At 34.0% G+C, this 16290-nt stretch overlaps 1 protein-coding gene across 1 annotated transcript in view; it reads left to right on the top strand.

Moving 5' to 3' along the window:
- Exoc5 (exocyst complex component 5) overlaps window positions 1-14957 on the top strand; it is a 43617-nt gene extending 28660 nt beyond the window's left edge. The window contains exons 13-18 of the mRNA XM_090344965.1: window positions 2468-2576; window positions 5745-5865; window positions 8822-8908; window positions 11085-11193; window positions 11385-11600; window positions 12377-14957. Coding sequence (XP_090201091.1) covers window positions 2468-2576; window positions 5745-5865; window positions 8822-8908; window positions 11085-11193; window positions 11385-11600; window positions 12377-12565 — 831 coding nt within the window. The 3' untranslated portion in view covers window positions 12566-14957. The remainder of the gene's footprint in view (window positions 1-2467; window positions 2577-5744; window positions 5866-8821; window positions 8909-11084; window positions 11194-11384; window positions 11601-12376) is intronic.
- The last annotated feature ends 1333 nt before the right edge of the window (window positions 14958-16290 follow it).

The following is a 16290-nucleotide window of genomic DNA, read 5'->3' as shown; positions in this document are numbered from 1 at the left end:
TCCCGATTTCAAATAAACATATACAATATACCAAGTAACAAAGTCAGATACAGTAACCACATGAGATTAAAGTACTTTTTTCTTTTTGTAAGTCAGGGGCTTGAAACTGGGGTCTAGGTGCTGTCTGGGAGCTCTTTTGCTCAAGGCTGATGCTCTACCACTTTGAGCCACAGTTCCACTTCCAGGTTTTTTTTTGGCAGTTAATTGAAGATAAAAGTCTCATGGACTTTCCTGCCCAGCTGGCTTTGAACCATGATCCTCCGATCTTAGCCCCCTGAAATAGCTAGGATGACAGTCATGAGCCACTATGCCTGGCTTTAGTCTAAGTACTTTCAACTATGTATGTATGTATTCAGCTGTTATAAAAGTCCTGTGATTCAGCTTCTTCACTATACACAGGGCTATTCAAGTAATCTAATTTAGCTTTGGCAGTTTTAAACACATATTTTATGTAGGTTGTTGGATTTATTTGAATAAAATTGTTCATGATATTTTGTTAGTCTTTTTAATATTCGTAGAAGCAGTACTCATGTCACCACTCATTTTTGTTATCATTTTTATTTTCTTTATGAATCTTACTAAAAATGTATTCGTTTGATTCTCCCCAAGAGCCATTAGCTTGTCTCTGTTTTTATGTTTCTTATTTCTTTGGTTTCTTCTTGTTATTTTCTTCATGTTGGGTATTACTTGCCTTTTCTTTTTCTTTTTTTGAGATAGAAGATGAGATCATTGATTGGAGACTTTTTTTACCAATGTATTTAGTAATAAATTTCACTTTTAACGTATTTGAATATATAAAAGATGTTTTAGTGCATTTTATTTTTATTCAGTTGAGAATATTTTCAAATTTCTTTTTGCTTTTTCTTTTGACCCTAAAGTGATTTTAGAAGTATGCTATTTATTGTCATGTATTTGGAGATAGGTTTATGTTTTATGGTTAGAAAGTACTTGATGTGCTGTAAATACTTAAAAAATTTATTGACATATTTTATAGCCTGGACTCTGGTCTATATTATTAAATAATTCCATGTACTTGAGAAGAATGTATGTTCTGCTGTTGTTTGTATTGTGTTTTCTAAATGTCAGGTCTCATTGACTGTGCTGCTAACTCTTCCATATATCAGTTTTGTTTTTGCCTTAATTATTTTATGTATACATTTTTAAAATGTAAATAGAATGAGAAGCTAAATTTAGTCTTTGTGGTACAATGAAGCTAAAGGCATTTGTTGAGAATCAGTTGAAGAGGGAACATTGGACAGAGAGACTAGTGAGAATTATAGGTTGAGTAATTTTGAAGTCTGCAACAAAATCAGTATTTCCAGTCAATGGTGATTGTAAGAAGGTTATGAATCACTCATAAACTTCTAACTTTGTGCATATTATACTTTATACATAAGGATTATATTATTAAGATTGTGCACCTCTAATTTTAAAATCCAGAATCTTTCATGTTCAAAAATCTAATCACTAATATGATTCCACAGTAGAAAATTGTATACTTGCCTTTGTAGTCAAAGCCCCAGAACTGGAAGAGGAAAATCAAAACAAAGCAAAGCAAAAAAGTAATTTTTTAATTTTTTTTAGGAAGGAGTTAATTTCTCTTCATAACTGCTACAATTTATCAGCAGCAGCATTAAAATGCTGCTTAAAAAAAATTTTTTTAACCTTAATACTAGAAAGTACTGTTAAGTACTTCTAGACCATCTTACAATTGAAATAAAGAAATGGAGTTTGGTGAAGCTAAATAATATGTTAAATGGTTTGTTGAGCCAAGAAGTGGTAAAGCCAGGATTTGAACATGTGTTTTGTTGTTGTTGTTTTGGTAGTGTTATCTGTTGATTTCCTATTTGGACTTCACAATAAAACAGTTATTTTGTTCTGAGTTTTATTACAGTTTCCTTTGTTCATGACCCCTTTGGTCATGACTTCCAGTGAAAAAATACATTTTATATGGTAACAAAGTGTACATGTGTGGTGTTGTGTATCTATGCTTCTTGAAATGTAGTTGATGTACCACTAATGGATTATAATTTAAGTTTAAAAACATTCTAACACACAGAAGGGTTTTTAAATCAATATAATACATTGTATGTAATTGTGTATTGACAGGAAGAGTTGGAATGAAAATTACTTTCATGCCTACAATACTATTTTTATACAAAATTGAGTAGTTTTATTTTAAGTTGGGAAAAGTTGGCTTTGTTTGAAAGGTACTCTGGGGGAAAGGGTAGAAAAGACATGGTAGTGGAGGCCACTGGACTCTGACGAAAGTAAACTATACAACTTGTGGATAGCATGGGGGGGGCACTGGGCGAGAGGGGACAGAAGAAACTATTGGAAAGGAAATGTATTTAATTACCTGACTCATGTAATTGTAATCTCTCCATACATCACCTTTATAATCACAATAAAGTAAACAAATAGATACATTGTAAGAGTGATGCTATTTATATTTTTGTTTTTAAAGCTTTCGGATCCTTCTGATTTACCAAGGAATGCCTTTAGAATTTTTACTATTCTTGTGGAATTTTTGTGTATTGAGCATATTGATTATGCTTTGGAAACAGGACTTGCTGGTAAGTATATTTGTATCATACTTTCTGTTTTACTTGTACACTTATAATTTAGTTCTAGCTTCCACAAATGAGAGAACATAATGTGTTTTTTTCTCTCTGGGCCTTACTTAAAAATTACTTTTTGAGGAAAACAAAAACAAACTCATGTAGCTTGATAATCTGCATTATTCAACCTTCTCTTGTGCTGTATTTCTCCACATTGCCCCAACTCTACTTTCATTCTTTTTCTTTTCATAGGCTCTTTTTGCACTTGATATTTTCCCATTCCACAAAACCTTTTCTCTTAGCGTCTCTCAAAGCTGGCTGTCTTCTGATTTTAAGGTGCTTCTAAGGCTTTGCTACCACCTTAGCAGATGCTGTATTCTTGTAGCTCAGTGACTCATGATCTCATCATTAAATTCATTTTTCTCTAATGTCACAATGAAATTTTGTTTTTGTTAGCATCTGCCTACACTCACCAGAATTCATTCACCTATATTATTGCTTGTGTATTCCTGGACCCATGGAGCTTATATTTTTATAGAAAAGATGGGTAAATGATTAGGAAGTACAGTGAAAAATGAAACTGAATAGGGGATAGTGAACATTAATGAGGAAGTATGGTGCATGATTCACAAGCCTCTGCAAAGACACCTGAGAGAGCTGATTGAAGTGATATCATAAACTATTGATAGTAAGTATTCTAGATGGAAACAACATCATGTAATCTCTTTTAGACAGGAATCTTAATTTGTTTTATTTAGTGCTATATTCTAGCATGTGAAAGTGTATAGATGCCTAGAATATCTTTATTGGCTATATAAAACATTCTGTAAAGGTTCTGTGAACCAAAATTAACATAAATCAGTTGGCTTTGGCTTAACTGATATAATCCTTCTCAGTTTTTCACATTTTTGCCTTTATAACTAAGAAGACAGTCCTGGGGCTTGCATTCAAGGCCTGGGTATTGTCCCTTTGCTTTTTTGCTCCAGGCTAATTCTTTATCACTTGAGCCACAACATCATATCTGGCTTTTGTTGTTGTTGTTGTTGTTGTTGTTAATTGAGGACTTTCCTGTCAGGACTAGATTTGAACCATGATTCTCCATGAGACACTGGTGTCTAGCTAGATACATATATTTAACTTAATTATTAGAAGACCTGAGACTTCAACTATTTATAGCCATTTTTAAATGATTAACATGTTAATTTGGAGATAATTATATAAATCTTCAAAAATGTGATGAAAAATAAAACATGTAGCCGGGCACAACAGCTCATGCCTATAATCCTAGCTACTCAGGAGGCTGAGATCTGAGGATTGTGGTTTAAAGCCAGCCCAGTCACTAAAGTCCGTGAGAGTCTTCTCTCCAATTAGCCACTAGAAAACTGGAAGTGACGTTTGTGATTCAAGGGGTAGCGCGGTAGCTTTGAGCTGAAGAGCTCAGGGACAACACCCAGGCCTAGAATTCAAGCTCCATGACGGACAAAAAAAAAAATTAAATAAAAACATAATTTAAATTTGAACTTTTCATATGAAGGATTTGTCATTTTAATGGCAATGTTCTCTGTTTAGAAGGACTCATGAAATTGTCCATTTAGAATGGAAAAATTTCTCATTTGTAAGTGTTTTTCATATAGCTAGTTAGCACTTACTGATACTGTTTTTAAGATTATACAGACTTTTCAGGTGCTGGTGGCTTATGCCTGTACATCTACTTAGGAGGCTGAAATCTAAGCATCAGACTTTGAAGCAAGTGTGGGTAGGAAAGTCTGTGAAAAAGACTTATTTCCTGTTAACTACTGAAAGCAGAAAATGAATTTGTGTATCAAGTGGTAGAGCACTATCCTTGAGCATAAAAGCTCAGGGATAATAATACCCAGGCCCCTAACTTCAAGCCCAAGAATTGGCTTGAAGTAAAACAAGATTTTATGAAATTCTATCAATCATGTATAGCTTTCATACCCTTTTACTATAGAACTTTACTATTTGAACTTTTTGAAAAGGTGCAATTGAAATTATAATTTCAATTACTAAATCTTAATTTAGTAATAATAAGTACTGCTCAGCTAACACTATAGAGGTTAACTGTTCCCTCCCTACTCTCATTTATTTCCTCTGGCCAAGATCCCAGAGAGGTGAAATTATCAAATCAAAGTATGTCTTATGTATATATTTCAAAATAAGTTATTTTAAAATACAGTATTTTTTCATTTTGAAATGTTTAAATAGTTCTTTCCTACTAATGTTTTCTACTATTAGCTATATATATATATATATATGCATACATGCACCATTTGTTCAGGACTGTTTTGAATGTTCCTTAAAATCTCTAATTTAGTAATTAAAAACATCAATATTGCCTTACATTTTCATCTTACAATAATAATGATTAATTTTATTTTTTTTCTTTTCTAAGTTTGTCCAAGCCATTAGTTTTATCAGTTGAATTTGTCTAATGTAGAAAAATACCCTGTTTTCCATTTTTTAGAGTGAATCATTCTCTCTACATAACTAAATTTTAGACTAATATGTTATTATAAACTATGCATATTTTTCTGAGTCATTTTTTTAAAATTTGGGGTGAAAGTACAAATATTTAGTGCTAAAGAAACCTTCGAGTTTATCTATTATTCTTTACAAAAAGGAACTTTGAAATCCAGAGGTGGCAGCTTAATTTTTCGTGTCAGAATGTAGGGTGGCTTGATTATTATGCTGAATATCAGGAATTTACTCTGCTGTGATGAGATTTTTGAATATTTCTTTGGAAAGAATAGATATGTGAATAAGATGTGTAAGTTGAGGTACATTACTATGACATAAGACATAGGATGGAAGATAGAGTTGAAACAGGAAAGCTAATAAAAATATTAGAGATAGAAACCTAATAAGAGATAAAGACCTGTTATAAGAAAAATGGTTGATATATTCATGGAGCATGTTAATCATTGAGTATTAAAGAACTGGAAGGAAAAGAGAAGGTAGATGATCTTTGGTTTAGCTAAACAAATCTTAAATAGTAAAAATTTGAGCAGCACAGTACTTTGGATGAATTTTATTAAACTATTAAGCAATTTCCTCGTAATCATAATATCGAAATAGCAATTTTAATTCATGTGATGTATATAATTTACTCAAGATTAATTCCTTCAAGGTTGATATTCATTTATGTATTTGTGCAAATTATAGGAATTCCTTCTTCAGATTCTAAGAATGCAAATCTCTATTTTTTGGATGTTGTGCAACAGGCCAATACTATTTTTCATCTTTTTGACAAGCAGTTTAATGATCACCTTATGCCACTAATAAGGTTAGTCACATATTTTCATCATATCTCACTATTTGTATTAAATTTAAAAATAATCATGTTTTTTTTTTTTAAGTTTTTTGGAAAGCACCTACAGGACAGGAAATGAAACTGTTCTTTTTAGCCAGGTGCCAGTGGCTCATGTCTGATAATAGCTACTGAAGTAGCAGAGATCTAGAGAGTTGTAGTTTGATTTCAGCCCAGGAATAGACCAGAGACCACATCTCAATATCTGGCTTCTGTGTCACAAACATCCTAGCTGTAGGGAGTTTGAAACAGGAAGATTTAAAGTTCTGGACAAACCCAGCATAAACATGAGACTCCATCTCAATAGAGCTTGATAAGGTAGAACATGCATGTCATTTTATTCTTAGTACAGTCTGAACTGTGTGCTACATGCAAACCACTACTCAAAAAATAACTAAGGCAGACTGGGAATGTGGCTTAGTGGTAGAGTGCTTGCCTCACATGCATGAAGCCCCGGGTTCTGTTCCTCAGTACCACATAAACAGAAAAAGCCAGAAGTGGCACTGTGACTCAAGTGGTAGAGTGCTAGTCTTGAGCAAAAAGGAAACTTGGGGACAGTGTCCAGGCCCTGAGTTCAGGCCCCAGGACTGGCAAAAGCAACAACAACAACAAAGGCAAAAAGGGTGGGATCATGGCTCAAGAAGTAGAATGCCAGGGAGGAAAACAATGATTGGGAGGGGGTCGGGGGGGAATGGGGACAAAAACATGAGAAGGGGTATCAATGTGTGAGAAGTAATGTACCTACTACCTGACGAATGTAACTAACCCCTCCATACATTATCCTGACCAAAAAAAAAAGAATACCTGCCTAGCAAACTAACAAGCTCAGGCTATAAGTTCAGACACCAGTATCACTAAAAAAATGTCTGTACTTTTTCCTTTCATTCCTGTTTTCTTTTTCTATTGTGCTGTTAATTTTGGTATATTTTAAAAAGACAGCTGTCATAGTCTAAAATTAAAATGTGCATGAAAGAGGTCCTTCAGCCTAGTACAGCTCAGTAAGTTTACATCCTTAAAAGTTCAGCAGAGCCAAGCTCTGGTGGCTCATTCCACTCAGGAAACTGATAACTGAAGATCATGGTTCAAAGCCAGCCATAGCAGGAAAGTATCACTCTTTATTTCCCATTAAAACCACCAGAAAGCTGGAAGTAGAGCTGTGGCTCAAAGTGATAGAGAGTTAGCCTTGAACAAAAAAGCTCAAGAACATCATCCAGTCTCCACTTGATGCCCCACAACCAACAACTCCCATCTTAACCAGTAGCTGGGTTTTGGGGTCTATATCTTATAATCCCAGCTACTCAATAGGGTGAGGTCAGGAGGATTCCAATCCCAGGCCAGTCCAGGCAAAAATATTCACAAGACTCCCATCTCAGCAGAGAAAGGTAGGCATGGTGGTACACTTCTGTTAACTGCATAGGAGATTCACAGTCCAAGCTGGGCCTGTGTGAATAAGCCTGACCAAAATGAGGTTGAGGCATGGCTCAAGCAGCAGAGCATCTGTGTAACAGGTACAGATCCCTGAGTTCAAACTCCAATACAGCACAAGAGGAATGATCCAACAAGTACTTTTTGAGTATAAACACATAAAATATTTGTGAGGTTGATAGGAGATAGATTTTGTAAGACATTTAAGAGTTGACATCAGGGGCGGGGAGTTTGGCCTAGTGGTAGAGTGCTTGCCTAACATTCATGAAGACCTAAGTTCGATTCCTCAGTACCACATACATGGAAAAGTCAGAAGTGGTGCTGTGGAGCTCAAGTGGTACAGCTCTAACTTTGAGGAATGCCCAAAGACAGTGCTCAGGCCCTGAGGTCAAGTCCCAGGACTGGCTAAAAACAAAACAAAAAAAGAGTTGACATCAATTTATATGAACCTTAAAAGCATATAGTAAATGAATAAAGTATGAAAAAATCTTTTTAACACATTATAGAAGATATTTACACAAAAGATAAAAATTTGGCAGTGTGTTATAAACATTGTTATGCTAGGAATTGTCAGTCCAAAAGTGATGGTCACTTGTAATGCCTATATTGCACTTTGAGAGAAAATTTAGTTACTGCGTTTTATATTCGTTTTACTTTGTTTTGACACAGTACCTCAATATGTAGTCTTCGCTGGCTGGCTTGACTCTTGACCTCCTAAGTGCTGAGATTTACAGGCATGCATCACTATACCTACTTAAGGCAATTTACTTTTAAAAGGATTGTTGCCATATAGCAGAGAATTATATAGAGTCTTTAATATTACTTTAATATAATACATTCTTTTTTTTTTTTTTTTTTTTTTTTTGCCAGTCCTGGGCTTGAGCTCAGGGCCTGAGCACTGTCCTTGGACTTTCTCAAGGCTAGAGCTCTACCACTTGAGCCTCAGCACCACTTCTGACTTTTTTCTATGTATGTGGTACTGAGGAATCGAACCCGGGTCTTCATGCATGCTAGGCAAGCACTTTAACCACTAGGCCAAACTCCCGGCCTAATATAATACATTCTTAAGGGTTTTGTGGTATTTGTGATTTTTCTGTTATGATACCACTTACAAAGGAAACATAGATTTCAAATTTCAAAACCATATATTTTTGTTCTTAAGGGATGGCTTCTCAGAAAGAGTAACAAATTTAATTTTTCCTCTTCCAACAAATTAATGAGACCCTATCTCAACACACACACACACACACACACACACACACACACGTTAGGGATATAGCTGAAGTGGTAGAGTACTTGCCTAGCATGCTCAAGGAAGCCCTGAGTCTAGCTCTGAGTACCCTAAAATCAATCAATTGATCAGTGTTACTTTTCCTTTCTTTTTACTGAATTTCTAGTGTGAGTGAATTAATCATGTTAATGTAAAAAATCGAGGTGTATGTATGGATATAAAATCCTTTTGAAATTAGGTTATTAATGTGATTTTTTTCCCTTAAATTCACAATAGCTCCTCTCCTAAATTATCTGAATGCCTTCAGAAGAAAAAAGAAATAATTGAGCAGATGGAGATGAAATTGGATACTGGCATTGATAGGCAAGTTATTGGATTATTTCTGTTGAATTTTTTTTAATTGTAGAAAGACTATCAGAGCAACATGAAAATAATTTTTAGAAGAAAGTAAATGTTAATTCTATTATTTGGCTATAACATTTGATGTTACTTTATATATTGATTTCATTTTTAGTCAAACGTTATTTTTATCTAACCCTTAAGTGTTTTTGCTTGTTTTTATTCTGAGATATATTTACTACTTTAGATGTACTTTCATGATTTAGTTAAAACTTGTTTTTTTAAGCCTTCCCCACCTTCATCAACTTACTTAAAAGCAAATAACTCCATAAAAATGGTAACATAAAGGATTATGTTTTGTTTTAATTTAGCATTTTTAGGCTTACATATAAAATATTCTAAGTTATTATACGAATTCTCTAAATTAACTTCTGTTAAGTGAGTTTGAAAATCTGTTGTAATGTTTCCTAAAGATAATTGTCTGCTCACAGAATAAAGTAGTGAGTGTCTGTTTTTGAAATGGTGATGGCCCTAAATAGATCATGATAATAGCTACCAGTTATCAAGCATTTGCTATATACCAGGTACAATGCAAGGGCTTTTGTATGTCTTATTACATATATTAGATAGTAACCAGTTTTCATTTTACAGATGAAGAAATGGAGATGGAAATTAGATAATTTCCTCAAGAGCACACAGTTAACAGTAGTATAACTGAAACTCTTAAGTCTAAATCACTTGTTACTAAGGCTTGGGTTTACCTTTGTATTATAATTGTACTTGGATTTTTTGTAATTTAAAAGGCATATATAAATGTAAGTTTAAACAAACTTTAACATAACAAAATCTAGTTGATGCAAGTATAAATAACTTTTATTATTGAGAAATTATTTATAATTCATGCCATAATTGATTTTTACACTAAGATTGAGAACTGCCCTAAACAGTATGTGATAAGGAAAAATAAATAGAACAAAAAAAATAATATAGAACCTAATTATTCAACTCCATTAACTGAAGAATATATTTAAAAGAATTTCTCAAGCTGGGTACAGTGGCTCATGCCTGTAATCCCAGCTACTCAGGAGGCTGAGATCTGAGGATCACAGTTCAAAGCCAGCCTAGGCACTAAAGTCCATGAGATTGTTATCCCCAATTAACCACTAGTAAACTGGAAGTGGTGCTGTGATTCCAGGGGTAGGACGTAGCCTTGAGCTGAAGAGCTCTGGAACAGCACCCAGGCCCAGAGCTCAAAAAAAAAAAAAAAGACTTTCTTAAGACTAATCTCTCCTTTAGTTCTGGTTTTTGAACTTTGTTGACATAAAATTGACCAAAATTATGTATACTAAGTGTATAACATGTTTTGATGTGTAAATACTTTGTGAAATAAGTAGCACCATAAAACTAATTTATCACATCTACCCCTAAATATAATTACCATTTTATTTTTAATTTTTGGCTGGTTGTGGAGCTCTGCTAGGAGAATCCTAGATGTGTACTAATTATTACAAATGAGGGAAACCATGGAGCCTATGTTCCTTTGGGTCTGACTTACTTCACTTAAGACTTTTTTCCAAGTCTTTCCATTTCCTTACGATGAGGCAATGTCATTATTTCTGAGGGCAGCATAGAATTCCATTGTGTATAAGTACCACATCTTCTTAATCCATTCATCTACTGAGGGGCATCTGGGGTTCCATATCTTAGCTATTGTAAATAATGCTAGAGTGAACATCATTGTGCTAGTACCTTTAGTATGTCCCTGTTTCTGGACATTTGGGTAAATGCCCAGGAGTGGGATAGCAGGGCTATAGGGAAGCTCTATGTTTGGTCTTTTGAGGAATCACCATACGGCTTTCCAGAGTTGTTGAGCAAGTTTACACTCCTACCAACAGTGTAGTAGCAATCCCTCCTGGCCATATCCCCCTACCAGCATTTGTTGTTACTAGATTTCTTGATAATGGCCATTCTAACTGGAGTGAGATAGAATCTCAAAGTTGTTTTGATTTGCATTTCTTTTACAGCCATGAGAATTTTGATCCAAGACATATAGTTGACTTTTTTCTTTTTTATATTGGAAGAGTTTACCAATAGCAAAGTTTTATGGTGATATGAAATTAAATAATTTTAGTGTAGTAAATGATGTAAGTAAAAGTAGGTATAAACCAATGTACCAAATATATTGTTCTCAATTCTCTAGGACATTAAATTGTATGATTGGACAGATGAAGCATATTTTGGCTGCAGAGCAGAAGAAAACAGATTTTAAGCCAGAAGATGAAAATAATGTTTTGATTCAGTATACTAATGTGAGTAAAGCTGTTCAACTTGCTAATAAAATTACCTGCTTGGTTAGTATTTTACCACGTCATCACTATATCTTATATGTCCTATGTTTTCTGTTATTTGTGTAGATTAATGAAAACTATATATACTATTCTTTCTCCTTACCTAAGCTAATATACATATCTATATAGTAAATGTAGAAAAACTTTTACAGGCCTGTGTGAAAGTCTGTGCTTATGTAAGAAAACAAGTTGAGAAGATTAAAAATTCCATGGATGGAAAAAATGTAGATACAGTTTTGATGGAACTTGGAGTACGCTTTCATCGACTTATTTATGAACATCTGCAACAATATTCCTACAGTTGTATGGGTGGTATGTTAGCAATATGTGATGTTGCTGAATATAGGAAGTGTGCCAAAGACTTCAAGGTATGTAAAAATCAGATGTGCATATAAGATCAAGAACATAAATCAGATCATTATAGTTATTAAAACAGTTTAACTTTCGTTGATATTCAGATGAAATGGGTTTAACACATTCTGTCTGAAAAAGTGTTGCTTCAGTCTTCTTTTCATATTAACACTTTTTTCTTGCTTTACTTTACACAAGATCATATTTTAGTTGCATAGTCCAGATAGCCTTCTTGACATCCATTACATTCTATGTAGGTCATACATTAGGAAAATAATATTCTCTTGCTCTCTCGCTCTCTTCCTGGGGCTTGAATCTTGTGCCTGGACCCTGTCCTTGAGCTGAAGAGCTAGTGCTCTACCACTTTGGCCACAGTGCCACTTCCAGTTTCTGGGTTAATTGGAGATAAGCATCTCATGGACTTCTGTGCCTGGCCTGGCTTTGGACAGTGATCCTCAAATCTCAGCCTCCTGAGTAGCTAGGATTATAGGTGTGGGCCATTGGTGCCTGGCTAAAATTAATATTCTTTTTTTCATATAAGTTTCAATTATTTCAGAAAGATGTTAATACTGATATAATATGAATCTTCTCAAAGGATTATAGAAAAATTTTAAATTCTGGAAATATTTTAGTGTTAACTTTTTAAAAGACAAATATTAACTTTTCAGGCTCTAATATTTTGACCTCCCACATTAGTAAGTCCTTCCTGGATGTAAGAAGCATTTGCCAAACCAATTATAAAGTGAGAAATTATTTTATTTCAGTGTTTCTTTGTTTCTTTCTCTCATTTCAGATTCCAATGGTATTACATCTTTTTGACACTCTGCATGCACTTTGCAATCTTCTAGTAGTTGCCCCTGATAATTTAAAGCAAGTCTGCTCAGGAGAACAACTTGCTAATCTGGACAAGAACATCCTTCACTCCTTTGTACAACTGCGTGCTGACTATAGATCTGCTCGCCTTGCTCGACATTTCAGCTGAGGTTGAATTTACGATGGAAATGTATTTTATTTCATCAAGCCTCAGTTGATGGAAAGCACAGGAGATCCTTTATGACATAGCCAACATTTAATTGGAAAGAAAATGACTGGAAGAAAACAGCAGCCATAGTTAATCTTGAGGTCTTATTTGAAATTTGGACACTCGCTATATATTTCCCCGTTACTTGAATTTACTAATTTCAAATTTGGTGAAACCATGTATCACTTTTTATCCTGAAAAATGTTGGTGTCAGAAAGGAAGTGAACATTTACTAGTGCTCTGGTTCTTGTCCTTCCACATATTCCATCTGGAAGTATCACTGTCTTGGTTTGCATTAATTGTGGGTGAAATGCAGCAAAACCACATTCCTTATTCATCACTTTTTATTGACCTTTTCAGCACTGTAGTTATTAAAACATTTTAAGTTTTCCTGAACTTTTTGCTTTTCTTCAAAAGGTTACCAGTTGAGCATCATTTCTGTAGTTGACTGATTGGAAAATTTTCTGAGAAATAACAGTGCTAGTCCAAGAAAAAATGTTATAAATGAAATTAAAATGGTGAAATGTTTTATATAGACACTAGGAGTAGATCAGAACATACATGCCTTTGGGTAAAACTTAAAGTTTACTATTTCTTATTTGGTAAATAGATTTTAAGCCAGTTCTAGCAAGGAACTAATGAAACTACCTTATTTTATATATTACAAAGATAAGTTGGAGAACTTTATCTAAAGGACCGTATTTATTCATTTTTAATATTATAAGGGAAGTTAAAATGAGATATAGTCTAAAAGGTGCATATGAGAAATAATTGACAATGTTTAGCAGCAGTGCAGTCCTTTTAAATTTCTATCGTCACTAAACTTGAATAAGATGGGAGGGCTAAACATGTAATCTGTTTTAAGAGGCATTTAATTGATATGTATTCTGTGTTTGGAGACTGATTGCTTCTCAGATCTGTAGATTCTTTCATTTTTTTTTTCCCAGAGTGTTTTTAAAGTTAATTGAATTGGCTTAATATGGTGATCTAATAAATCACTTATACATGTTAAACATTAATAAAAGTTTAGACAGGCCATTACTCTATAAACATTAGGAACTTGCTCTGTGAAAATGCATTTAAAATTATATGTTGTGTGTCAGTTTCCATTGTGGTATTTTTAGTCCTCTATGAACCAGAAACATTTTAATGTTCAATTTACTCTCAGCACTTTCTTTTTTAATGTAGGCTTTGGGGCCTAAATTTGGAAAACCATTTTCCCTCTGAATGGTCATCAACTTTTCCAAACTTTTAAGTCCAAAGCTAACAACTATTTAAGTTGCTATTGATTGAATTTTTCATTTTCTGTTTAGCCCAGTGTTATCAAGGCAAAACAAGGGAGATGAACTATGCCAACTTTTGTCAAAGCATTTTAGGACATTGTGGCAGCTTTAGAAGGCTTTCCATATTTTTATTCTTCAGCCAAGGGAGAGCCAGAACAGATTTTGGATACTAGAAAAAGTCATATGCTTGTACTATTGCCATTTTAGAGAGCTCTGATGTGAATTCAAATTATACCTCTGTTACTTAAAGCCAACAATTTAAGGCAGTAGTTTTACTGGCCATTTGAACTCTTTGTACAGTGTCAATTTGTAAAAAAAAAAAAAAAGAAAAAAAGAAAAAGAAAAAAATCTCAAATAAAACATGAGATAAAACATTTTAAGACTTCTAAACCAGAGAAGCACTTCAGATTATTTTGTTTGGATTAATTTTAAAAATGTAAAGCATATATTTGTTGCTTAGATATTTTGTTAATTATTATTTCCATGCTTGAGTTTTGTGCAATATTTTCCATTATGTCCACTGACAGGACAATGACAAAAAATTCATAAGTGAATACCTAATTTAGAAGTGTTAACATTAATGTTCAATAAACAAATTCCCTTCCATTGTTTTTTTATTTCACTCTATTTTTACATTTTAAGGACATCCATACTAAATTCTGTAACTGATTTTTATTTAAAATTTTAAGATACTTATTTTTCATAGCTTTGGTCTTTTCACTTTTTTCTTTTTTAGCAGAAATATACTTGATTATATAATCAAGGTTATAATGTTAGCCTAAACACAAGATATTTCTCTAAGAAAAAAAATAAATGTTGGGTAAAGCAATATACATTCTTTGTCATTTTAAAGTATTTTCATATGTAGACATCACAAAATATATAAGCAGAAAGAGATGATCCATCAGAAAATGTTAATGCACATGGTAGAACTTTAGGTAGGGATAATGAAATGAAATAACTTGCCAACAATTAAAGAAGAGGGAAACTTTTATAACAGTCCATACTTCGCGTAAGGTAGTGTAATACTTAGGTAACATGCCAAAATTGAAAAATAAAACTCTGCATTTTTTTTTTTGCCAGTCCTGGGCTTGAGCTCAGGGCTAGAGCTCTACCACTTGAGCCTCAGCACCACTTCTAGCTTTTTTCTATGTATGTGGTACCAAGGAATCGACCATGCATGCTAGGCAAGCACTTTAACCACTAGGCCAAACTCCCGGCCAGCAAATTGTTTTTTATAAACCTTTTGTATGTGAAATATGAAAAATAGATTTAACAAAGAAGTATAAGCATCTTAATTGTATTGAAAATGAGAATGAGCTGGGTGCTGGTGGCTCATACCTATAATCCTAGCTATTCAGCAGGCTGATATCTGAGAATCATGGTTTGAAGCCAGCCAAGGAAACTCCGTGAGACTTCTCTCCAATAAAGTACTAAAAAAAGCTGGTCGTGGTGCTGTGACTCAAGTGATTAAGTAGTCGCTTTGAGCAGAAGAAGCTCAGGGACAGCGCCTAAGCCCAGAGTTTAAGCCCCATCCCCAGCAAAAATAAATAAATAAATAAATAAAATTAGAAGACAGTGAGAATTGATGAAGAGTTGATGAAGAATATTAAATAACTTGATGGGTAGATCTTTAGATGGCCACCTGGCCATTTCAAGATAGTTATTGACCTCATTTTGAAGGTCATCCTAGTTTCAAGCCCTTGGGATCTTCCTTGTTTTAGAAGTAGCTAATAGGTTAATTTAAAGTAGGTTCAAGTGCTGGGTGCTGGAGGCTCGTGCCTATAATCCTCACTACTCAGGAGGCTGAGATCTGAGGACTGTAGTTCAAAGCTAGTCTGGGCAGGAAAGTCTGTGAGACTAATCTCCAGTTAACCCATACAAAACCAGATGTGGTGAAGTGGCTCAGAATGCTACCATTCTCAAGTTGCCTTGAGTGAAAAGCTTCGGGACAGTGCACAAATCCTGAGATCAAGCCTCAGGACAGAAAAAAGTAGTCGGTTAAAATTTGAAATAGATTAATGTATATTTTAGAAAACTTCCTTTCCTTTTATACTTCTGTTTCACTTTCTGAATACTATACTTGCTTACGATGAAATTTTTTGTCAGCCAACAGACTGATTTCCCAGTAGAAAATGTAATTATTTTTCTCACCTGTAATGGTTAATATTAAGTATGAAGATAAAAAGTTATTGGTTCCTGGAATACTACCGAACTGCCAGCATGGTCAGTGGGTAGGGCATGTTTGAATTTTAGGTGGGAGATAGCACAGTTCACTCACTGCATACTTCGTTGGTGGCTGAAAAAAGCTTACCTTTGGGCAATTAGGTTTTAATGTAATACTGTTCTGTCATTGCCCACATATTGCATTTTGACCTCTTAGAAGTGTGAGATGTTTTTCAG

The sequence above is a fragment of the Megascapheus bottae genome, chromosome 14 (assembly GCF_031878675.1).
Source record: "Megascapheus bottae isolate mThoBot1 chromosome 14, mThoBot2.hap1, whole genome shotgun sequence".
Taxonomy (NCBI): domain Eukaryota; kingdom Metazoa; phylum Chordata; class Mammalia; order Rodentia; family Geomyidae; genus Megascapheus; species Megascapheus bottae.
This window is presented reverse-complemented; position numbering and strand designations above follow the sequence as displayed.